General features: G+C 38.4%; 1 protein-coding gene and 1 non-coding gene across 2 annotated transcripts; both read left to right on the forward strand.

Annotated features, from left to right (window-relative positions):
- The first annotated feature begins 10,942 nt into the window (after positions 1 to 10,942).
- Positions 10,943 to 11,050, forward strand: LOC130953553 (small nucleolar RNA R71). The gene has a single exon (XR_009075722.1). It is a non-coding gene; the product is annotated as a small nucleolar RNA R71 (small nucleolar RNA).
- A 6,882-nt stretch (positions 11,051 to 17,932) lies between these two features.
- LOC130948053 (serine/threonine-protein kinase BLUS1-like) lies at positions 17,933 to 25,457 on the forward strand. Its single transcript, XM_057876760.1, has 20 exons — positions 17,933 to 18,997; positions 19,170 to 19,214; positions 19,575 to 19,656; positions 19,791 to 19,859; positions 20,000 to 20,170; positions 20,253 to 20,318; positions 20,696 to 20,764; positions 20,860 to 20,928; positions 20,993 to 21,267; positions 22,154 to 22,290; positions 22,410 to 22,504; positions 22,574 to 22,612; positions 22,717 to 22,776; positions 22,915 to 23,016; positions 23,137 to 23,188; positions 23,275 to 23,330; positions 24,467 to 24,531; positions 24,633 to 24,684; positions 24,844 to 24,944; positions 25,081 to 25,457. The coding sequence occupies exons 1-19, from the start codon at positions 18,441 to 18,443 to the stop codon at positions 24,904 to 24,906; spliced, it is 2,124 nt and encodes a 707-aa protein (XP_057732743.1). The 5' UTR covers positions 17,933 to 18,440; the 3' UTR covers positions 24,907 to 24,944; positions 25,081 to 25,457.
- The last annotated feature ends 925 nt before the right edge of the window (positions 25,458 to 26,382 follow it).

The following is a 26,382-nucleotide window of genomic DNA, read 5'->3' on the forward strand; positions in this document are numbered from 1 at the left end:
TCAAGCACTTGGAATGGGCCATCCCCTCTAACATCAAGTTTAGTCTTCCTTTGAGTAGGAAATCTCTCCTTCCTCAAATGTACCCAAACCCAATCTCCTGGTTCGAAGACTATATGCTTTCGGCTCTTGTTAATCCTTTCAGTCGTGGCTTTGTTCTTCCTCTCAATTAGGTCACGATCCTTTGCATGTATTGCTTTAACTTTCTCAGTCTTGCTTGCTCCATCTAAGCTAATAAGATCACTCAAAGGTAAAGGCATTAAATCTAAGATAGTTAGAGGATTAAAACCATAGACAAGTTCAAAGGGCAAAAAACCAGTGGAAGAATGGATTGTCCTATTATAAGCAAACTCAATAAAAGGTAAACAATCTTCCCAGGTTTTCAAATTCTTACCAACAACAGTACGTAACAAGGTTCCCAATGTCCTATTTACGACTTTAGTTTGACCATCAGTTTGAGGGTGACAAGTAGTTGAGTATAACAATTTTGTTCTAGACTTACTCCACAAAACTTTCCAAAAGTGACTTAAGAATTTGACATCACGATCAGAAACAATAGTTTGGGAAACACCATGTAAGCACACAACTTCTCGAAAGAATTGGTCAGCAATATTTGTGGCATCATTAGTTTTATGGAAAGCAATGAAATGAGTCATTTTACTAAATCTATCTACCACAACAAAAATGCTATCTTGATCTCTCCTAGTTCTAGGCAAACCAAGAACAAAATCCATAGAAATATCAACACATGGATGCACAGGAACAGATAAAGGAGTATACAAACCATGTGGTAAAGACTTAGATTTAGCTTGTTTACATGCAATGCATTTAGCACAAAATTTTTCAACATCTTTACATATGTGGGGCCAGTAAAAATACTCAGATAAAATATCCAAAGTCTTATGCACACCAAAATGACCCATCAAATCTCCACTATGTGATTCTAGAACAAGCAAGTCCCTAATAGAACAAGTAGGTATACAAATCTTATTACCCAGAAAAAGAAAGCCATCATGCTTATAGAATTTGTTACATGCACCATGTTCACATGCAACATAGATAGAGGCAAAAGCAGAATCAGTTGCATACAATTCCTTCATACACTCAAAACCTAACAGCTTAGAAGTAAGGGTTGTGATTAAGGAATATCTTCTAGATAATGCATCAGCAACCACATTCTCTTTACCTCGCTTATAGGCGATTACATATGGAAAGGATTCAAGGAATTCTATCCATTTTGCATGTCTCTTGTTCAGCTTCCCTGGGCCCTTCAAGTGTTTGAGGGATTCATGGTCAGTATGTACCACAAATTTCTTAGGTAGCAAATAATGCTGCCACACTTCCAAAGCTCTCACCAAAGCATAAAGCTCTTTATCATAAGTTGAGTAGTTGAGACGGGCCCCATTCAACTTCTCACTGAAATAGGCGATTGCTCGCTTTTCCTGCATCAAAACAGCACCTATACCAATTCCGGAAGCATCACATTCGATTTTAAAAGTTTTAGAAAAATCTGGTAAAATAAGAATGGGGGCAAAACACAATAATTCTTTCAAGGTGTTAAAGGAAAATTCTTGTTCCTGATCCCATTTAAAGTTGATATGTTTCTTGATGATTTCAGTTAAAGGTGCAGCAATAGTAGAAAAATCTTTAACAAACCTCCGATAAAAATTCGCAAGACCATGAAAACTTCTAATATCAGAGACACTCTGAGGTGTGGACCATTCTCTAATAGCCTTCACCTTCTCGTCATCTACCTCAATTCCTGCAGAACTTATCACAAAACCTAGGAATACGAATTTACTCAGACAGAACGAGCACTTTTGTTAGGGGTTTTACCCTAATAGATAAGGATTATTTAGTAAAAGGAGACAAGAAAAGAATGACATCAAGAAGAGGAATTTATTGGCATAAAGAAACATAGCGGAAACATAAAAGATAATTAAAGGTTTTTGGTAGGCGAAATTGTGATCACTACTTTTTCACAACTCAAATAATCCCCGGTAATGGCTCCAAGAACTTGGTGCGCCTAATACCATGGCATTACACAACTTCGCACAACTAACCAGCAAGTGTACTGGGTCGTCCAAGTAATAAAACCTTACGTGAGTAAGGGTCGATCCCACGGAGATTGTTAGTATTGAAGCAAGCTATGGTCATCTTGTAAATCTTAGTCAGGCAAACTCAGATATGTATGATGATGATGAACGAAAATAACATAGAAGTAAAGATAGTGATACTTATGTATATCATTGGTGTATGAGCTTCAGACAAGTGTATGAAGATGCCTTCCCTTCCGTCTCTCTGCTTTCCTACAGTCTTCATCCAATCCTTCTTACTCCTTTCCATGGCAAACTTGTGTAGGGTCTCACTGTTGTCAGCAGCTACCTCCCATCCGCGCAGTGAAAGCTAATGCAGAGCACTCTGTCACAGTGCCGCCAATCACCGGTTTGGTTCCCTCCCCTACCGGAATAGAATCACTCTTTTGCGTCTGTCACTAACGCCCAGTAGGTTACAGGTTTGAAGCACGTCACAGTCATTCAGTCATTGAATCCTACTCAGAACACCACAGACAAGGTTAGACCTTCCGGATTCTCTTGAATGCCGCCATCAGTTCTTGCCTATACCACGAAGACTCTGATCTCATGGAATGGCTGGCTCGTTTGTCAGACGAGCACTCGGTTGTCAGGCGATCAACCATGCATCATGCAATCAGAAATCCAAGAGATATTCACTAAAGCCTTGAATGCTTGTAGAACAAGAATGGTTGTCAGTCATCTTGTTCATAGGTTGAAGAACAAGTGATATCTTAGATAAAGAACAAGCGGAGTTGAATGGAAGAACAATAGTAATTGCATTAATACTCGAGGTACAGCAGAGCTCCACACCCTTAATCTATGGTGTGTAGAAACTCCACCGTTGAAAATACATAAGAACAAAGGTTAGGCATGGCCGAATGGCCAGCCTCCCAAGGGTCTAAGATAGCATAAAACAAAGATAGCTACTCAGATGTCGTCTCTCGACTCTGAGACTCAATAGTAAAAGGTCCTACTTATAGAAAACTATTACATAGATGAGTAAATGACATAAAAATCCACTTCCGGGCCCACTTGGTGTGTGCTTGGGCTGAGCAATCAAGGAAATTCGTGTAGAGACGTTTTCTGGAGTTAAACGCCAGCTCCCATGCCAGTTTGGGCGTTTAACTCCAACTTTTAATCCTGTTCCGGCGTTTAACGCTGGAATTTCTGAGGCCGGATTGCTTCGCGGGTTTGGGCCATCAAATCTTGGATAAAGTATGGACTATTATATATTGCTGGAAAGCCCTGGATGTCTACTTTCCAACGCCGTTGAGAGCGCGCCAATTGGGCTTCTGTAGCTCCAGAAAATCCACTTCGAGTGCAGGGAGGTCAGAATCCAACAGCATCTGCAGTCCTTTTTGGTCTCTGAATCAGATTTTTGCTCAAGTCCCTCAATTTCAGCCAGAAAATACCTGAAATCACAGAAAAACACACAAACTCATAGTAAAGTCCAGAAAAGTGAATTTTAAATAAAAACTAATAAAAATATACTAAAATCTAACTAAAAGATATCAAAACATACTAAAAACAATGCCAAAAAGTATACAAATTATCCGCTCATCACAACACCAAACTTAAATTGTTGCTTGTCCTCAAGCAACTGAAAATCAAATAAGATAAAAAGAAGAGAATATGCAATGAATTCCAAAAACATCTGTGAAGATCAGTATTAATTAGATGAGCGGGGCTTTTAACTTTTTGCTTCTGAACAGTTTTGGCATCTCAATCTCTCCTTTGAAATCCAGAATGGTTGGCTTCTTTAGGAACTCAGAGTCCAGATAGTGTTAATGATTCTCCTAGTGAAGTATGATGATTCTTGAACATAGCTATTTATTGAGTCTTGGCTGTGGCCCAAAGCACTCTGTCTTCCAGTATTACCACCGGATACATACATGCCACAGACACATAATTGGGTGAACCTTTTCAGATTGTGACTCAGCTTTGCTAAAGTCCCCAATTAGAGGTGTCCAGGGTTCTTAAGCACACTCTTATTTACCTTGGATCACAACTCTTATTCTTTCTTTTTTTTTTTTTTTGTGTTGTGTTTTTCGAAAATTAAGTGGAAAAAGGCATCAAAATTCTTAATGAGAATTCCAGGAATCAGTGCAATGCTAGTCTAAGACTCCGGTCCAGGAATTAGACATGGCTTCACAGCCAGCCAAGCTTCCAAGGAAAGCTTCGGTCCAAAACACTAGACATGACCAAAGGTCAGCCAAATCTTAGCAAATCACTGCTCCAAGAGCAAGATTGATACGAAATCAACAAGCTCTTGTGGTGATAAGTTGAAACCTCGGTCCAATCAGATTAGACATGGCTTCTCAGCCAGCCAGATTTCAACAAATCATCATGAAACTCTAGAATTCACCTTCAAGAATTTCGAAAAAAATACCTAATCTAAGCAACAAGATGAACCGTCAGTTGTCCAGCCTAAACAATCCCGGGCAATAACACCAAGAACTTGATGTTGTTGCCGGATCTTGGCATCTGATGTTACCACAAGCTTGCTCAAAACATGAACAATCCCCGGCAACGGCGCCAAAAACTTGGTGTTGTTGCCGGATCAAAATATGGCACTGTTATTGCAGGGAACAAATGCGAAACTGTAGTTAGGACATTTAATTCCCCGGCAACGGCGCCAAAAACTTGGTGCGCCTAATACCATGGCATTACACAACTTCGCACAACTAACCAGCAAGTGTACTGGGTCGTCCAAGTAATAAAACCTTACGTGAGTAAGGGTCGATCCCACGGAGATTGTTAGTATTGAAGCAAGCTATGGTCATCTTGTAAATCTTAGTCAGGCAAACTCAGATATGTATGATGATGATGAACGAAAATAACATAGAAGTAAAGATAGTGATACTTATGTATATCATTGGTGTATGAGCTTCAGACAAGTGTATGAAGATGCCTTCCCTTCCGTCTCTCTGCTTTCCTACAGTCTTCATCCAATCCTTCTTACTCCTTTCCATGGCAAACTTGTGTAGGGTCTCACTGTTGTCAGCAGCTACCTCCCATCCGCGCAGTGAAAGCTAATGCAGAGCACTCTGTCACAGTGCCGCCAATCACCGGTTTGGTTCCCTCCCCTACCGGAATAGAATCACTCTTTTGCGTCTGTCACTAACGCCCAGTAGGTTACAGGTTTGAAGCACGTCACAGTCATTCAGTCATTGAATCCTACTCAGAACACCACAGACAAGGTTAGACCTTCCGGATTCTCTTGAATGCCGCCATCAGTTCTTGCCTATACCACGAAGACTCTGATCTCATGGAATGGCTGGCTCGTTTGTCAGACGAGCACTCGGTTGTCAGGCGATCAACCATGCATCATGCAATCAGAAATCCAAGAGATATTCACTAAAGCCTTGAATGCTTGTAGAACAAGAATGGTTGTCAGTCATCTTGTTCATAGGTTGAAGAACAAGTGATATCTTAGATAAAGAACAAGCGGAGTTGAATGGAAGAACAATAGTAATTGCATTAATACTCGAGGTACAGCAGAGCTCCACACCCTTAATCTATGGTGTGTAGAAACTCCACCGTTGAAAATACATAAGAACAAAGGTTAGGCATGGCCGAATGGCCAGCCTCCCAAGGGTCTAAGATAGCATAAAACAAAGATAGCTACTCAGATGTCGTCTCTCGACTCTGAGACTCAATAGTAAAAGGTCCTACTTATAGAAAACTATTACATAGATGAGTAAATGACATAAAAATCCACTTCCGGGCCCACTTGGTGTGTGCTTGGGCTGAGCAATCAAGGAAATTCGTGTAGAGACGTTTTCTGGAGTTAAACGCCAGCTCCCATGCCAGTTTGGGCGTTTAACTCCAACTTTTAATCCTGTTCCGGCGTTTAACGCTGGAATTTCTGAGGCCGGATTGCTTCGCGGGTTTGGGCCATCAAATCTTGGATAAAGTATGGACTATTATATATTGCTGGAAAGCCCTGGATGTCTACTTTCCAACGCCGTTGAGAGCGCGCCAATTGGGCTTCTGTAGCTCCAGAAAATCCACTTCGAGTGCAGGGAGGTCAGAATCCAACAGCATCTGCAGTCCTTTTTGGTCTCTGAATCAGATTTTTGCTCAAGTCCCTCAATTTCAGCCAGAAAATACCTGAAATCACAGAAAAACACACAAACTCATAGTAAAGTCCAGAAAAGTGAATTTTAAATAAAAACTAATAAAAATATACTAAAATCTAACTAAAAGATATCAAAAACATACTAAAAACAATGCCAAAAAGTATACAAATTATCCGCTCATCACAACACCAAACTTAAATTGTTGCTTGTCCTCAAGCAACTGAAAATCAAATAAGATAAAAAGAAGAGAATATGCAATGAATTCCAAAAACATCTGTGAAGATCAGTATTAATTAGATGAGCGGGGCTTTTAACTTTTTACTTCTGAACAGTTTTGGCATCTCAATCTCTCCTTTGAAATCCAGAATGGTTGGCTTCTTTAGGAACTCAGAGTCCAGATAGTGTTAATGATTCTCCTAGTGAAGTATGATGATTCTTGAACATAGCTATTTATTGAGTCTTGGCTGTGGCCCAAAGCACTCTGTCTTCCAGTATTACCACCGGATACATACATGCCACAGACACATAATTGGGTGAACCTTTTCAGATTGTGACTCAGCTTTGCTAAAGTCCCCAATTAGAGGTGTCCAGGGTTCTTAAGCACACTCTTATTTACCTTGGATCACAACTCTTATTCTTTCTTTTTTTTTTTTTTCGATTTTTTCGAATTTTTTTTTTTTTTTTTTTTGAATAGCTTTTTCTTGCTTCAAGAATCATTTTATTGATTTTTCAGATCCTCAGTAACATGTCTCCTTTTTCATCATTCTTTCAAGAGCCAACATTCATGAACCACAAATTCAAGATACATATGCACTGTTTAAGCATACATTCAAAGAACAAAAATATTGCCACCACATCATCATAATTAAACTATTATAAAATTCAAAATTCATGCAATTCTTCCTTTTTCAATTAAGCACATTTTTATTCAAGAAAGGTGATGGATTCATAGGACATTCATAACTTTAAGGCATAGACACTAAGACACTAATGATCATAAGACACAAACATGGATAACATAAAGCATAGAATTCGAAAAACAGAGAGATAAAGAACAAGGAAATCAAGGAATGGGTCCACCTTAGTGATGGCGGCTCTTCCTTGCTTTTGAAGGTCCTATGGAGTGCTTGAGCTCCTCAATGTCTCTTCCTTGTCTTTGTTGTTCCTCCCTCATGATTCTTTGATCTTCTCTAATCTCATGAAGGATGATGGAGTGTTCTTGATGCTCCACCCTTAGTTGTCCCATGTTGGAACTCAACTCTCCTAGGGAGGTGTTTAGTTGCTCCCAATAGTGGTGTGGAGGAAAGTGCATCCCTTGAGGTATCTCAGGGATCTCATGGTGAGAAGGCTCTCTTGTGTACTCCATCCTTTGTTTAGTGATGGGCTTGTCCTCATCAATGGGGGTGTCTCCCTCTATGTCAACTCCTACTGAATAACAGAGGTGACAAATGAGATGAGGAAAGGCTAACCTTGCCACAGTGGAGGTCTTGTCCGCCACTTTATAGAGTTCTTGAGCTATAACCTCATGAACCTCTATTTCTTCTCCAATCATGATACTATGGATCATGATGGCCCGGTCTATGGTCACTTCGGACCGGTTGCTAGTGGGAATGATTGAGCGTTGTATGAACTCTAACCATCCTCTAGCCACGGGCTTGAGGTCATGCCTTCTTAATTGAACCGGCTTTCCTCTTGAGTCTTGCCTCCATTGTGCGCCCTCTTCACATATGACTGTGAGGACTTGGTCCAACCTTTGATCAAAGTTGACCCTTCTAGTGTAAGGATGCTCATCTCCTTGCATCATGGGCAAGTTGAACGCCATCCTCACACTCTCCGGACTGAAATCCAAGTATTTCCCCCGAACCATAGTGAGATAATTCTTTGGATTCGGGTTCACACTTTGGTCATGGTTCTTTGTGATCCATGCATTGGCATAGAACTCTTGAACCATCAAGATTCCGACTTGTTGAATGGGGTTGGTAAGTACTTCCCAACCTCTTCTTCGGATCTCATGGCGGATCTCCGGATATTCACCCTTTTTGAGTGAAAAAGGGACTTCGGGGATCACCTTTTTCAAGGCCACAACTTCATAGAAGTGGTCTTGATGCACCTTTGAGAGGAATCTATCCATCTCCCATGACTCGGAGGTGGAAGCCTTTGCCTTCCCTTTCCTCTTTTTAGAGGTTTCTCCGGCCTTTGGTGCCATAATGGTTATGGAAAAACGAAAAAGCAACGCTTTTACCACACCAAACTTAAAATGTTTGCTCGTCCTCGAGCAAAAGAAGAAAGAAGGGAGTAGAAGAAGAAGAAATGAGGAAGAGGGAGATGGAGGTGTATTCGGCCAAAGGGGAAGAAGTGGTGTTTAGGTTGTGTGGAAATGAAGGGTGTAAAGAGGGGTTTATATAGGAGAGAGGGGGATGAAAGTTCGGTCATTTGAGGGTGGGTTTGGGAGGGAAAGTGGTTTGAATTTGAAGTGTGAGGTTGGTGGGGTTTTATGAAGGATGGATGTGAGTGGTGAAGAGAAAGATGGGATTTGATAGGTGAGGGGTTTTTGGGGAAGAGGTGTTGAGGTGATTGGTGAATGGGGGAAGAAGAGAGAGTGATTGTAGGGTCCTGTGGGGTCCACAGATCCTGTAGTAGGGTCCTGTGGGGTCCACAGATCCTGTAGTGTCAAGGAAAAGGCATCCCTGCACCAATTGGCACCAAAATCCACGTTTTGGGCCAATTCTGGCGTTAAACGCCGGGCTGATGCCCATTCCTGGCGTTTAACGCCAGGTTTTATACCTTTACTGGCGTTTAACGCCAGTTTGGTGCCCCTTTCTGGCGTTAAACGCCCAGAAAGGTGCCAGACTGGGCGTTAAACGCCCATCTGCTAGGCTGACTGGCGTTTGAACGCCAGCAGCATCTTCCTCCAGGGTGTGCTGTTTTTCTTCCTGTTTTTCATTCTGTTTTTGCTTTTTTCATTATTTTTATGACTTCTTATGATCATCAACCTACAAAAAGATAAAATAACAAAAGAAAATAATTAATTATAAAACATTGGGTTGCCTCCCAACAAGCGCTTCTTTACTGTCACTAGCTTGACAGAGGTCTCTCATGGAGCCTCAGAAATGCTCAGAACCTTGTTGAAACCTCCCAACACCAAACTTAGAGTTTGAATGTGGGGTTTCAACACCAAACTTAGAGTTTGATTGTGGCCTCCCAACACCAAACTTAGAGTTTGACTGTGGGGGCTCTGTTTGGCTCTGTTTTGAGAGAAGCTCTTCATGCTTCTTCTCCATGATGATAGAGGGATATCCTTGGGCCTTAAACACCATGGATTCTTCATTCACTTGAATGATCAACTCTCCTCCATCAACATCAATCACAGCCTTTGCTGTGGCTAGGAATGGTCTGCCAAGGATGATGGATTCATCCATGCACTTCCCAGTCTCTAGGATTATGAAATCAGTAGGGATGTAATGGTCTTCAATCTTTACCAAAACATTCTCTACAAGTCCATGAGCTTGTTTTCTTGAGTTGTCTGCCATCTCTAGTGAGATTTTTGCAGCTTGCACCTCAAAGATCCCTAATTTCTCCATTACAGAGAGGGGCATGAGGTTCACACTTGACCCTAAGTCACACAAGGCCTTCTTGAAGGTCATGGTGCCTATGGTACAAGGTATAGAAAACTTCCCAGGATCCTGCCTCTTTTGAGGCAGTTTCTGCCTAGACAAGTTATCCAGTTCTTTGGTGAGCAAGGGAGGTTCATCTTCCCAAGTCTCATTTCCAAATAACTTGTCATTTAGCTCCATGATTGCTCCAAGGTATTTAGCAACTTGCTCTTCAGTGACATACTCATCCTCTTCAGAGGAAGAATACTCATCAGAGCTCATGAAAGGCAGTAGTAAGTCCAAGGGAATCTCTATGGTCTCAGTTTGAGCCTCAGATTCCCAAGGTTCCTCATTGGGGAACTCACTGGAGGCCAGTGCACGCCCATTGAGGTCTTCCTTAGTGGCGTTCACTGCCTCTTCTTCCTCCCAGAATTCGGCCATATTGATGGCTTTGCACTCTCCTTTTGGATTTTCTTCAGTGTTACTTGGGAGAGTGCTTGGAGGAAGTTCAGTAATTTTCTTGCTCAGCTGACCCACTTGTCCTTCCAAGTTTCTAATGGAGGATTTTGTTTCATTCATGAAACTTTGAGTGGTCTTTATTAGATCAGAGACCATGGTTGCTAAGTCAGAATTATTCTGCTTAGAACTCTCTGTCTGTTGCTGAGAAGATGATGGAAAAGGCTTGCTATTGCTAAGCCTGTTTCTTCCACCATTATTATTGAAACCTTGTTGAGGTCTCTCTGATTCTTCCATGAGAGATTTGGGTGATTTCTCCATGAAGAATATAAGTGTTACCATAGGGTTCTCCTAGGTAATTTACCTCTTCCATGGAAGGGTTCTCAGGATCATAGGCTTCTTCCTCAGATGAAGCATCCTTAGTACTGTTTGGTGCATTTTGCATTCCAGACAGACTTTGAGAAATCAAATTGACTTGTTGAGTCAATATTTTGTTCTGAGCCAATATGGCATTCAGAGCATCAATCTCAAGAACTCCTTTCTTCTGACCAGTCCCATTGTTCACAGGATTCCTCTCAGAAGTGTACATGAATTGGTTATTTGCAACCATTTCAATCAGTTCTTGAGCTTCTGCAGGCGTCTTCTTCAAATGAAGAGATCCTCCTGCAGAGCTATCCAAAGACATCTTGGATAGTTCAGAGAGACCATCATAGAAAATTCCTATGATGCTCCATTCAGAAAGCATGTCTGAAGGACATCTCCTGATTAATTGTTTGTATCTTTCCCAAGCTTCATAGAGGGATTCTCCATCCTTTTGTCTAAAGGTTTGGACTTCCACTCTAAGCTTACTCCATCTTTGTGGTGGAAAGAATTTTGCCAAGAAGGCATTGACTAGCTTTTCCCAAGAGTCCAGGCTTTCTTTAGGTTGAGAATCCAACCATATTCTAGCCCTGTCTCTTACAGCAAAAGGGAATAGCATCAGCCTATAGACCTCAGGGTTAACCCCATTAGTCTTGACTGTGTCACAGATTTGCAAGAACTCAGCTAAAAACTGATGAGGATCTTCCATTGGAAGTCCATGGAACTTGCAATTCTGTTGCATTAGAGAAACTAATTGAGGCTTAAGCTCAAAGTTGTTTGCTCCAATGGCAGGGATTGAGATGCTTCTCCCATAGAAATCAGGAGGAGGTGCAGTAAAGTCACCAAGCACCTTCCTTGCATTGTTGGCATTGTTGTTGTTTTCGGCTGCCATGTCTTCTCCCTTGAAGAATTCGGTCAAGCCCTCTAAAGAGAGTTGTGCTTTGGCTTCTCTCAGCTTTCGCTTCAAGGTTCTCTCAGGTTCAGGGTCAGCTTCAACAAGAATGCCTTTGTCTCTGCTTCTGCTCATAAGAAATAGAAAAAGAAGAAGAGAATGTGGAATCCTCTATGTCACAGTATAGAGATTCCTTGAAATGTCAGAGGAAAGGAGAAATAGTAAGAAGAAGGAGAAGGAGAATTCGAATTTTAATAGATAAAATTCGAATTGTGCATTTAGAAGGAGTAGTACTCCATAAATAGAAGGATGTGGGAAGGAGGGAAGAGAATTTTCGAAAATTCAATTAAAAAAATTTGAAAACATTTTGAAAAATGTTAATTGATTTTCGAAAATCAAAGTGGAAAAGAGATAAAGTGATTTTTGAAAAAGATTTTGAAATTAGAAATTAAAAAGATTTGATTGAGAACTATTTTGAAAAAGATGTGGTTAAAAAGATTTAATTAAAAGTTATGGGTTTAAAAAGATGTGATTGAGAAGATATGATTTGAAAACATTTTTAAAAGATATGATTTGAAAACAATTTGAAAAGATATGATTTTGAAAATTGATGACTTGCCTAACAAGAAAAGATATGATTGAAACATTTAAACCTCTCTCAACAGAAAAGGCAACAATCTTGTGATGTTCAATCAAATCATTAATTGTTGGTAAGTATCTTTTTAAAAGGAAAGAAATTGAATTGAAAACATTTGATTGAAAAGATTTGATTTGAAAAAGATTTGATTTGAAAAACTAAGAAAAATTGATTTTGAAAACAAAATCTTCCCCCTGGCACCATCCTGGCGTTAAACGCCCAGAATGGTATACATTCTGGCGTTTAACGCCCAAAATGCACCCCTTTTGGGCGTTAAACGCCCAACCAGGTGCCCTGGCTGGCGTTTAAACGCCAGTCTGCCTTCTTCACTGGGCATTTTTGAATGCTCAGCTTTTTCTGTATAATTCCTCTGCAGTTGGTTCTGAATCTTCAATTCCTTGTATCATTGACTTGAAAAGACTCAAATTAAAAATATTTTTTGGATTTTTTCTATTAATCAAAATGCAACAAGAATCAAATAACAATGCATGCAAGACACCAAACTTAGCAGTTTGTGCACTACTGACACTAACAATATGAGAATGCATATGAGACACACAAAATACTTCAAGTCAATAGAATTCAAAGATCAAAACAAGAAATATATGCATGAATTCGAAAATTATAACAAAAACATGCATTTGACACTAAACTTAAGATGAGACTCTAGACTCAAACAAGAAACATAAAATCTTTTTGGTCTTTTTATGGTTTTATAAATTTTTTTTTTTTTTTTGTGTTGTGTTTTTCGAAAATTAAGTGGAAAAAGGCATCAAAATTCTTAATGAGAATTCCAGGAATCAGTGCAATGCTAGTCTAAGACTCCGGTCCAGGAATTAGACATGGCTTCACAGCCAGCCAAGCTTCCAAGGAAAGCTTCGGTCCAAAACACTAGACATGACCAAAGGTCAGCCAAATCTTAGCAAATCACTGCTCCAAGAGCAAGATTGATACGAAATCAACAAGCTCTTGTGGTGATAAGTTGAAACCTCGGTCCAATCAGATTAGACATGGCTTCTCAGCCAGCCAGATTTCAACAAATCATCATGAAACTCTAGAATTCACCTTCAAGAATTTCGAAAAAAATACCTAATCTAAGCAACAAGATGAACCGTCAGTTGTCCAGCCTAAACAATCCCGGGCAATAAATTGTGATCACTACTTTTTCACAACTCAAATAATCCCCGGTAATGGCTCCAAGAACTTGGTGCGCCTAATACCATGGCATTACACAACTTCGCACAACTAACCAGCAAGTGTACTGGGTCGTCCAAGTAATAAAACCTTACGTGAGTAAGGGTCGATCCCACGGAGATTGTTAGTATTGAAGCAAGCTATGGTCATCTTGTAAATCTTAGTCAGGCAAACTCAGATATGTATGATGATGATGAACGAAAATAACATAGAAGTAAAGATAGTGATACTTATGTATATCATTGGTGTATGAGCTTCAGACAAGTGTATGAAGATGCCTTCCCTTCCGTCTCTCTGCTTTCCTACAGTCTTCATCCAATCCTTCTTACTCCTTTCCATGGCAAACTTGTGTAGGGTCTCACTGTTGTCAGCAGCTACCTCCCATCCGCGCAGTGAAAGCTAATGCAGAGCACTCTGTCACAGTGCCGCCAATCACCGGTTTGGTTCCCTCCCCTACCGGAATAGAATCACTCTTTTGCGTCTGTCACTAACGCCCAGTAGGTTACAGGTTTGAAGCACGTCACAGTCATTCAGTCATTGAATCCTACTCAGAACACCACAGACAAGGTTAGACCTTCCGGATTCTCTTGAATGCCGCCATCAGTTCTTGCCTATACCACGAAGACTCTGATCTCATGGAATGGCTGGCTCGTTTGTCAGACGAGCACTCGGTTGTCAGGCGATCAACCATGCATCATGCAATCAGAAATCCAAGAGATATTCACTAAAGCCTTGAATGCTTGTAGAACAAGAATGGTTGTCAGTCATCTTGTTCATAGGTTGAAGAACAAGTGATATCTTAGATAAAGAACAAGCGGAGTTGAATGGAAGAACAATAGTAATTGCATTAATACTCGAGGTACAGCAGAGCTCCACACCCTTAATCTATGGTGTGTAGAAACTCCACCGTTGAAAATACATAAGAACAAAGGTTAGGCATGGCCGAATGGCCAGCCTCCCAAGGGTCTAAGATAGCATAAAACAAAGATAGCTACTCAGATGTCGTCTCTCGACTCTGAGACTCAATAGTAAAAGGTCCTACTTATAGAAAACTATTACATAGATGAGTAAATGACATAAAAATCCACTTCCGGGCCCACTTGGTGTGTGCTTGGGCTGAGCAATCAAGGAAATTCGTGTAGAGACGTTTTCTGGAGTTAAACGCCAGCTCCCATGCCAGTTTGGGCGTTTAACTCCAACTTTTAATCCTGTTCCGGCGTTTAACGCTGGAATTTCTGAGGCCGGATTGCTTCGCGGGTTTGGGCCATCAAATCTTGGATAAAGTATGGACTATTATATATTGCTGGAAAGCCCTGGATGTCTACTTTCCAACGCCGTTGAGAGCGCGCCAATTGGGCTTCTGTAGCTCCAGAAAATCCACTTCGAGTGCAGGGAGGTCAGAATCCAACAGCATCTGCAGTCCTTTTTGGTCTCTGAATCAGATTTTTGCTCAAGTCCCTCAATTTCAGCCAGAAAATACCTGAAATCACAGAAAAACACACAAACTCATAGTAAAGTCCAGAAAAGTAAATTTTAAATAAAAACTAATAAAAATATACTAAAATCTAACTAAAAGATATCAAAAACATACTAAAAACAATGCCAAAAAGTATACAAATTATCCGCTCATCAGTTTTCCTACTAGACCTCTAAGATACCTGTTCTTAGCAACCTAGGTCACCGAAAAGGATTCCCTACTAGACCTTCAAAGAACTTGTCCTTGACAACCTAGATCAGAGGGACGAAAATTGAAAGAAACCACCACGAAGATCACCTTAGTATTGGATCCTCCAATCTTCCTCATGCAACAAGTGAAGCAAATTACTCACCTCACTTCTCACACAATAAAACATGCTTAAAAGCAACTGAAATTTATTCATCAAAAGTTGTGTAAATTGTCTCACCAAAAATGTTTAAATAGGCACCTAACAACTAACTAAAGGATGAGATAAGATAACTTAATTTTAAATCTCCTAAAGATAAGATAACTAATTTAAATCAGATTTGATCTTATTGGATTAGATCAGATTTAATTTAAATTTTTAAAATCCTAAAGATATGATAACTAATTTAAATCAGATTTGATCTTATTAGATTAGATCAGATTTGATTTAAATTTAAAATCCCTAAAAATACTACTAAGCATAGCAGATTTAAAACAAGCCTTCTAACAAACTTTTGACCACATAACAAACTAAAACAAAAGTCTAGAATTTTCGAAATTTAAAGATAAATTATGCCTCCCACTGAATTCGGAAAGCATTATTGGGCTTCTTGATGTCCTGACTTAGCCCAATGGGCCTTGCCCATTCTTCCTTGGTTAGAACTTGATGTAACTCCATATGCATAAGCACTGCCAGGTTCCCAAAGCTCTCCTTGAGCTTCTTTGCACGTGCTCTAGTGATAGGACCCTCTGAAAGTGTGAAATTCCCATTCTACCATTTTGTCTTAAAATGCCCCTGTTGTCCTTCCGAGCATGTATCACATAGTAAGCCTCCGGGAACAACGATAGTCAATCACGATTTGTGACAACTCTGTCCAGCTTCTTCGCTACTTCTATATAATTCTGAATTCGACGATACCATGAAAATCTCCTCCTAATCATCTTAAGATCAAATAAATCGTAATCACCCAGCATGGTTACAAATCTATTAGCTTCTTTGGCTAGAGAATTGGCCCCTTTTAATCTCATGGGAAAAAAGAATTTCGTTAAAATCTCCAAGCCAAAGCCAGGGCCCTTGATATGCTAAAGACTGGATGATAAAGTGATCCTAAAGAAGAAATCTATTTTGAAATTGAGGGCTTCCATAAATTTCACTACACCGCCAAGACAAATTTTTCAACTGAACTTAAACACTGATTAAAGACATCAATTACGGTGCAGCGAATTCCCGACAAGAAAGAAAGAAACCAAATCTCTCCCTTGTGACCTACAGCTTCCACTATACCAACTGGAGAATATCTAAGATACTCCCAAAAGAACTTCAGATTATGAAAATAAGAATGAATTTTACCGATAATAAAAAAAGTATGAGAAAATTTTCTTACTAATTCTCTACAATGCACCCGAGCCATTTGATTAAATGCACCCATAATGTTCCAAATAATGATATTAAGACTATCCATAAAAAAACAACCCCAAAAGAAAGAAGAACTAAATAGGGTTTCTAAAACGGCCGATAAGTTGATGATTTGGACTTTTCGTGTAAAGTTTCCTTCTGTTGGCCACCCACAACCATTGCTTTCTGGCCTCTGACGTCGTAGCCACCGTTTCTCTGCCATATTTTTCTACTGGTGAATTTTGTAAGGAAAGTGGTATTTGTCGCTCGCGATAGGAATGGTTTGCAACCTTTCCTTGTTTCTGATTGCTCACTTGGCCTTGGATCATATTCTCTTATTTCCTTTTATGAAAACTCCAAGTTCCCTTGCTCTTGGACACATCCACACGAGAGTTTGGGATTTGGGCTTGAAATGAAATCATGATGATGGAAAGAAGGGTCTTTTAGATTGGGCTTGTTTTTTGGGCTTTAGACCCACATAAAATTTACCTTTACGTAGTATTTGTGTCAAACCATCCATCTTTTCTGCTTGTGAAGTTTTCACATTATTATCATGCATAACATTTGTCTCAACTATCAGGGTAGCTTTAGTTATGTGTTCTCTTCCAAGATTTTTGCCAAATTAAAAATTTTATTTTTCAACATGCCTTGATTTTTTTGAATTTGAACTTGTCGGCTGCTGTGGAACAGTTTACTCCGTCTCGACATTAGTCACACCAACCTCCGTCACCGTTCCACTCTTTGCCTTGCACGACATCATATCATGGCCAAACTTTGCACATGACTCACATATTAAATTTAGACTCTCGTACTTCACAATGATCTTCTTAACCACTTGTAAGTCCAAATTAATCTGGACACAAATACAGACATATCTTCCTCTTTCTGTCATTTTGGTAGCCAAATCAACTTTAATCAGATTTCCTATTGCAACCACGATACGAAGCATTGCTTGTTTCTAGTAACACTAAATCGAAAGACCTGAAACTCTAATCCATACTAAAGTTGAATCAAAAGATTGTTCACAAAAACAAGATTCTTCATCCCATAATTTTACCGCCACATAATGTCCTTCGATCAACCAAGGACTCTAGCATGACTTTGTCCAAAAAATATCCGACCTCATTTCTAATAATTCAAAACCACCCTTAATATAACTATAGCGTTTATTCAAAACTTTGATCACTATAATCTTTCTATAGAGTTCTGCCAGACAACTCTTCACTTTCTTAAAAAAGGTAACAATAAATATAGCACAAAGTTGCCTTATTTTTTCGTCATGTCTACCAAACCTTCCTCTCAATTTCAAAGTCTTAGTCGTCTTTGTATCCATAATTTTATCTCTAAAAAAGACCTTAATCGGCTTCAAACTTTTTTCATGAAAGAATTTTTCCAAATCTCCTAATACAAACCTAACCTCACTCTTTCCTTTATCACTTCCTCCCGCAATACCATCTATGCTTTTGTGTTTCACCCTCGAACCCTCGCTCCCCGTCACACCTTCACTCATGATAGCAAGAGTTATTATTTCCTTATTTGATTCCACGCTTATAAAATTTAAAAGAGTAAATATAATATTTTTTTATTTATTTAAAAAAAATCCGGAGAGGAAAGGAGAGGAGTGAGAACTGAAAAGGGAAGAGGGCAGGGAAAGCGAACCGGTGCGAAGTGAAACTGTGAAACGAACAGTACAAGTACATGGAGGGACAAGATGAAGCCCAAAGCAGGAACATGGGACACGTCAGCAGCTAGAGAAGACCAGTCGATAGTATGAGAGCGTGTGTTGTACTTCCTCTCTCCCTTCTCCCTCTCCTAGGCCGGCACACCACCAGACACACCCTCTCTCCTCTCCCTCTCTCTCCCACACAGCTCCCTAAATCGCAGGAACAAGCACCAACCTATTCTTGCAACAAAGAATCATTTCAAACTCCCAAACACACCACAAAAGTCAATTCTCTTTCTTTCGAGTTCCAATAATCTTCATCGAGATGCGGGTCAACACTGCTCAACCCACAGTCTGACCAACCTAAGCAGATCCCCTCTCTTCCTCTCTAATTTCATTCATCCATCCATCACCAACAATAACAAAACAAACATGACCTCTTCTTCTTCCTATTATTCTAGAAGCTTCTCGGCGAACCCGCGGGACTACAAGCTTCTAGAAGAAGTCGGATTCGGCGCCAGCGCAACCGTCTACCACGCCGTTCACATCCCCTCGAACGAGCAAGTCGCCGTGAAGGTCCTGGATCTGGACCGATGCAACAGCAACTTCGACGACATACGGCGAGAGGCTCAGACCATGAGCCTCATCGATCACCCCAACGTCGTCCGCGCCTTCTGCTCCTTCGTCGTCGACCGTAGTCTCTGGGTGGTTATGCCGTTTATGGACCAAGGCTCCTGCCTCCACCTCATGAAGGTCGCATACCCCGACGGCTTCGAAGAAGATGCCATTGGATCCGTACTCAAGGAGACACTCAAGGCTCTTGACTACCTCCACCGCCATGGCCACATCCACCGCGATGTTAAGGCTGGGAACATACTTTTGGATTCCAATGGCGATATCAAACTTGCTGATTTCGGTGTTTCTGCTTGCATGTTTGATGCCGGCGATAGGCAGCGTTCCAGGAACACTTTTGTTGGAACTCCTTGCTGGTTTGATTTCTCAATTCTATTTTCTGTTTGTAATTGTTTCATTTATTTAAGCCAGGGAAGAATTGATTGCTTTTCAAGATTTCAACTGGTTATTAGGATGGTGTTTAGGGTGCTATATTATTACTCAGAGTATATAGATATGTGATTGATAGGTATGTGTTTATCTTTGTAGGATGGCACCGGAGGTGCTGCAGCCTGGAACTGGTTATAATTTCAAGTGAGTATCTTTAATGATTAATCATTGATCATCGTACAATTTTTATCTCCCCCCCCCCCCCCTTCCCCTCCTTTTGATTCTTGGTGTGCTGTGTTTGTGGATAATTGTGGGAAAAGGTGGTTGAACTGCCAAGAATTTGGCTTTGGCTTGGCTTGGCATGGCATTGTTGCGGCTGTTCATGATGAGCATACTTTGGCATCTAAAAGCCAGAAGCGAAAACGCACAATTTTTTATTTACCGAATAGAAAAGATTTGTTCATTCTTTCATAAGTTAGAGCACTACTAAACCTATCCTTACATGCCTTCGAGCTTTACAAGATTTTTTCCCCTTTTAAAACGTGTGAATGGAATGTTTGACAGGGCTGATATATGGTCTTTTGGGATTACGGCTCTTGAGCTGGCTCATGGTCATGCACCTTTCTCGAAATATCCTCCCATGAAGGTATTTGTTATTTGTCTGAGTTGAGACTTGAGACGCCTGGAAATGTATTAAAAATGGACCTATTTCAAGATCTTGCATTGTGTAATTTGTAACATAGGAATCAGAGAATGACTTGGCGTTTGTTTTGCAAACAGGTGCTTCTAATGACCATACAGAATGCCCCTCCGGGCCTTGATTATGATCGGGATAGGAAGTTCTCTAAGGTATTCGTGTTCTTTCTGCCTGGTTTTATTCGTTTCACGTATCAAGGCTATAGCCTGTTATGATATTTTTATTTCTTATTATCGAAATGCTATTGATAGTAATAGCAGTAGTCTAATTAAGAATTTCCAGTCGTGATCAGTCTTTTAAGGAAATGGTTGCTATGTGCTTGGTAAAAGATCCGACAAAGAGACCGACGGTGGAGAAGTTACTGAAACATTCTTTCTTCAAGCAAGCCAAGCCTCCTGAGCTTTCTGTAAAGAAATTGTTTGCCGACTTACCTCCACTTTGGAATCGCGTAAAAGCTCTGCAGGTTTGATTTCACATGTGCTTTGCTGCCAGCTCGTTTTTTTCTTGTCTTTCTGCTTTTGCTTGATTTTGCAAAACCCTTACAGCTTAAAGATGCTGCTCAACTAGCACTAAAGAGAATGCCTTCTGCAGAGCAAGAAGCAATATCTCAGGTAAATCTGATTTTCAAAATATGTAAATATGTAATTAAGTTGTCACATGCAAATTTTGGTACAATAGTATGGAATGTGGATATGACACTATGGTAGCATGGTTATGCTTTCTAGACTGTTACTCTTTGGCAGGAACTTTTCTGCATCTCCTCTCATTCCCCGTTATTCAATTATCTTTTTTCCTTCTTCTGTTTCCTTGGAGATGATTTATGCAATCGGTCTTTTGATCCCGAAAGGGGGGTTTTGAAGTGACAAAAGTAGAAATGAGAATCACTTCTCTGTTTTGATTTTAACATTTAAAAGCTTAAGTTAACATTGTAAAATATATTATTGCTTCTATTACTGCTAAAATATAATCGTTCAATCTTATTTTGCAGAGTGAATATAAGCGAGGAGTTAGTGCATGGAACTTTGATCTTGATGATTTGAAAGCTCAGGCTTCATTGGTATTACCATGTTTCAGATGTTAATTTGCTTGACTATTTTTTTTCTTTCCCTTTGTTTGATTTGACTTTGAAGTGCTGGCTTCACATTTTACTAGGTAGAGAACAATGATGGTTTTGCCGAGATGAGGGAAGAAGATGAACCCAAAAGTGTTAGCGAGTACAAGGTTGGTTCAACTATTTTAAATTATCCATAAAAATAATTCTTTGATATTTTATTTGCCATCGCAGGATACAACTGATTTTCAGCTTAATGTGGACAAGAATTCAGAAAACTCACAAGAAGATGAGTTTGGACTAGAAGTAGGTGTTTATCATCCCACACCACAAAGTGAGAAGAGAAATGGATTGGTTGCCGAGGCATCACCTTCTACCCTAGATAAGGATACAGGATTGAGCAAGACCAAAACTCAATCAACGAGGATTCGTAAAACCCAGAGTGGGCCACTGGTGCCAGGCACAGTTCTTGGTCATTCTTTACCTGATAGAGGGTCTACATTTGAAAGGTACAATGCATTTTCATAGTATATATTATATTATATATTTGTTTCTTCCCCATAGTATTTTTATATTAGATCTTACCTTTCCCTTATATTAGGCTATAGTAGAAGTCTTAGAGGGAATGAAATGGAGGGAAAATAATGGGATAAAATGGAAAGGGAAGGGATGGATTGATAAACTTTTCCATGTTTGGATGGTTAATGAGGGAACACAGCAGCTGATAAAGTGATAAAGTGTTGGTTATTATTGAACAATTTCAGTATAATCCTTATCAGCATTTTGAAATAACTAGCATGATGGCATAATATAAAAGTTGAGGTTAGGTTTCTCATAGTTATACTTGCCTTTAATTCTTCGTTTTTGCTGATTGGAGGTAATAACAGCTAACTCTAGGCTCTATTTTTATCTGTTGAGAGGATCATTACTTTCCATTGCATTTAACACTTGTTGATGGAAACAAACTTTTCAATCTTGCTTTTTCTTTCATTTATTGCCTATGTTACACAGCCTGTAGAATGTAGTATTCCTTCTAGCTCTATGTGATTTAGTAAAGAATCTGGTGATTCACCATCATGTCTAACGAATGAAATGTTATTAATGAATGAGGCTGCAAAAAGTAAAAAAGTTTGTGGCTTTTTAGTCTGAAAAATACTGTTAGGTAAACTATAGGCAGAGGACATGTTTGGAGGAGAATCCTACTTTTACTTTTATCATTGATTCTATGTCTAGATATAACATTGTATTAAGTGTAATTTGAAGTTTAAATGAATGGAAAAGCCAATGTTGTGTGCATCTTCCAATTTCTTATGCTTCTTGGTGATGGAGATTTTCTTGTTATTATGGGCATGACCGTTTTCTCGTAAAAATTCTCGATACTTTCTTACATTTTAGGTTAGAGAGTGAAAATCAGTCATCAGGTGACAAAAATAGTCGTGATTCCCGACGAGCTCCCAACTTTAGTGGTCCATTGATGCTTCCAAACAGAGCTTCAGCAAATAGTTTATCAGCTCCAATAAAATCTTCTGGAGGTATTTGGACTATTGTGTGTACCACAAGGGTGTTTGGTGGGAGTTATGGTATTTTGGGAACTCAGGCATTTTTTTTTATTTTAAACATGGGATTAACTTTGTTAACATTATGCTGATAGGATACAGAGATTCTTTGGATGATAAATCTAAGACTAATCTAGTGCAAATCAAAGGACGATTCTCAGTGACTAGAGAGAATTTAGATCTGGTGAAGGTATGCTATTTTCTTGTAAATTAAGTTGTCCCTATCTATAACTTTAACTGACTTCATGATGTTGAACAGGATATCCCCGTAAGTTCAGTTTCACGCAGATCTTCACAGGTTGGTGGATAACCTTTTGATTATGACAGATATCTGTTTATGCAGTTGCTCGAATTTATCTTTTTAATTATTCCCGAGCTGATATTCTGTTACATTACACGTAGGGATCACCGCTGAGGAAATCTGCCAGTGTTGGTGATTGGATGTCGGATGCCAAACAAATGGTTTGTTGATTTTCCATTTTGTGCATATTTTCCCTCTATTTGGTTACTCAAGTAAAAAAAGAAAAAAAAAATTGTATTTGTATTTGGTATATCATGCTTTTCTGTCTTTAACTAAATGTATTTTTTTTTTCTCTTCAGCCAGTTGGTCAGTCATCAAAAGATTCTGCGAATATCAATGTTTCTGCCTCACCTCTTATACCTCACCTTCAAAACCTTTTTCATCAGACATCTATTCAACAGGTGAGGTAAACTGAGGTTTGAAGAAATGGTTTATAATGTGATTGTATTTGTCTGTTGAGCAACTGATTCATCTCAAATGCAATTCAATTTATAATCTTATTGGAAGCTGTTTAATTTCAGGATCTCATAATGAATCTTTTGAATAGCTTGCAACCTGCTGAGGCAGTTGATGGTGGGTTTCATGGATTATGTTTGACAAATATTCTTTGTTATCTATGATGTTGAATGGCGTGTAATGAATACAGTTAAAATTTTCAGCTTCTCAGAATGGAAAGTTGCCACCATTACCTCGCACTCCAGAGAACAATGGGAATGTGAGTACTTTTCCTTGAATTTACTGTCACTTGCATGCTTGAATTTGGATAATCTAAAGTGAAGAAGTTGGTAAAGTGGTAAAGGGTTAATCATCATTAATTTTATAACTTCCATTAAATCTGTGTCTCATTATCATAATTTAAGAGTGATTAATTTCTCACTTTAGAGAATCTTGATCCTGCATGCTTAATCATTTCTACCTATCAGCATATGACATTTTTATATTAATGACCAGTCATCTCTTACTACCATTGTTGTTGTTGTTGTTGTTGTTGTTGTTGTTGTTGTTGTTAAGAGTGATTAGTTTCTCACTTTACTACTTTACTAATTTTTTCACTTTAGAGAATCTTGATCCTGCATGCTTAATCATTCCTACCTATCAGCATATGACATTTTTATATTAAGGTGAAAACTTAGGTGCAGTCAATTTCATGTGAAATGACTGTACCTGAGTTTCCACCTTATATTAATGACCCATCATCTCTTACTATTGTTGTTGTTGTCTATAACTTATTATCTCATGCAAATAACCTAAACCTTTCATCATATGAAGCACGGACATTGACACTCACATGGGACACGTGAGCACATGAATTTTAAATTTTTATAAGACACTGGAACACGACATATATATAAAATATAAAGTATTTTTAGGTAATTTGTAAGAACATTTTAATATTTTAAATTGATATTAAAATATAAATTAATATTTTAACCATTTTAATGTCTTTTTTAATTCTATAAAGTATTTAGAATAATTTTGTTTTAATAAATAATAGTATATACTATTTCTAAATTCATTTCAAGAGTACAAGTTAAGAATAAGATTTGGATACGTTGACACATGGTAGTATTTAAGTGTGTCTAAGCGTGTCCAGAAAAGCAATTTTTATTTTTTTATTAAGGCAGGATTGGACACAGAAGACACGTGTGCCGAACGAGTGTCGGGTGAGTGTCGTGTCCGAAATAGGTCCGATACATTGACATTACAACTAAGCAAAGTATCCATGCTTCATAGCTTTCATCTCTAGCGTACTAATTTTTGGTGGAATAATTCTGCAATAAGATATCCAATGATTTTTATTTTCATGAGCTTTTTTTTTTCCTTCTGAGCTAAAATTTGAGTCGGTTATAGATCGAAACAACAGCCTCGGAGAGGGAGCAACTGCTACTGCTAAAAGTTTCGGAACTTCAAGCACGGTAAGTTAAACCAGTTTGCGAATACTTTCTGAGCACTCGTTTGTTGAAAACAAGAAGCTTAAGTATCTCCCTCCTTCCCATTCCTCCTCCTTGTATAACAGGATGATGAATTTGACCGACGAATTGAATTCTGAAAGGTTAAAATACCAGCAGGTAGGTTATTCCTTATGCCTGCATGGTTTTTCTTTACACATATTTGGTTCCTGCCTACGTTGCATATGCCTAGCATATATTTTCAGCTGAAACGGTCGAACTTGATGTTTTAAAGGTTTCAGTAAAATTAATAAAGGATTTGTTTGTTGCTTTGGACAGTTGCAACAACAGTTAAATGCTCTTTACAGTCAAGAACAAAATGGAAAAAGAGGAGTTGCATGAAAGCAGAGAGATAAGTTATGATTTATCTTTATAGTGAGGTACATTAACATCCAAGGGAGTTATAAAGTCATACATTGATGATTGAAACTCCATTCTTTCTTTATGCTGAGGAGAACACTGCATTTTGAATTGGATATCTTCTTCTCTGATCTAACCCTCCTTGTGTTCAATAAGGTTTTGTGGCATTCCAAGGCTCGGCAAGCGCAAAAATATGCCGAAATGATATTCTGCCAAAGGTTAAATCTCATTATTATTTGTTCATTGAAAATTCTGTGATGTAAATGAGCTGCTGCTTCGTCTTCATCTGTTGTATCATATTTGCTAAGTGCTATGAACTGTGACAATTAGTGAGAGCAAGGTTATGGGGACACAACCCCTGGAGGAGTATGTAACCATCCCTCCTACATATTGGACTTCTTGTTATTATTACTATATTGTTGCATATTAGCTTTGTATAGTTTTGTTATTATTGTATTTTGCTAACTGAATAATAATGAGTTGATACCAAATCAGTCTCAACTTAGTGAAATATATATTTTCCAGCTGCTAAATATTTAAGTTTGTTTTGGCATTGAATTTAACACCTTAATTATGTTATACTCTCTCGTCAAATATTTTATCAATTGTATTTACCTTAAAAATACTTTCTTCTTGTCCTCGTTTGATCGAAATGTTAGGTGAATAAATTATTTTTGTAATCAAGTTTAAGTAATTTTTTTTCTTCTTATGTATAGCTTCTCTTCAATTATTTTTTTTATGTCAAACTATTAGATTAGCAGAGTTGAACTTAGGGTCCGTTTGGGAATACCAAAAAATTATTTTTTTTTTTTACTTTTGACTTATAAAAAGTTATATTAATAGTGTTTTGTATAACTTTTTAGATAAACTTTTTAACTTTTTAAAAAGTTATTTAAGAGCTTTTGAAGAAGTTAAAAAATGTGACTTTTCTTATTTTCAAAAGCTATTTTATCATTTCTATTTAATGCACAACTTTAGAATAATGACTTCTATAATAATTTTTCAAACACAAAATAACTTATTTAAAAGTTATTATCAAGGTTCTGAAAACAGAATTGGTCATCGAACCGTTTTAGTGATTGATTCATTAGTTTATTGGTCTAATCGATTCAAACGTGGTTCAACAGAAATAATCGTTTTATAATAAAATAATAAATAAAATATAAATAAACATACCAAGATTAACAAAAATAAATTATATTTAATTAAGATTAACAAAATTTTCAAACATAATTTTAACAAGATAAATTAACAGAGTTTTCAAATCAATTTTAACAAGTTCAACACAATGATTAATAGCAAAAAAAAGGCTAGCACTATCAACTCTTCAATTGCTCAATAACCTCCTTTCCTTCCCAACACCTTCAAAGTAATTTCTAGCTTATCCCACAATAAATTATATCAATTAGAAATTATCAAACCATATTTATTTTGTATGCAAAAACAGTTTTAACATAG

This window comes from Arachis stenosperma, chromosome 9 (assembly GCF_014773155.1).
Source record: "Arachis stenosperma cultivar V10309 chromosome 9, arast.V10309.gnm1.PFL2, whole genome shotgun sequence".
Lineage (NCBI taxonomy): Eukaryota > Viridiplantae > Streptophyta > Magnoliopsida > Fabales > Fabaceae > Arachis > Arachis stenosperma.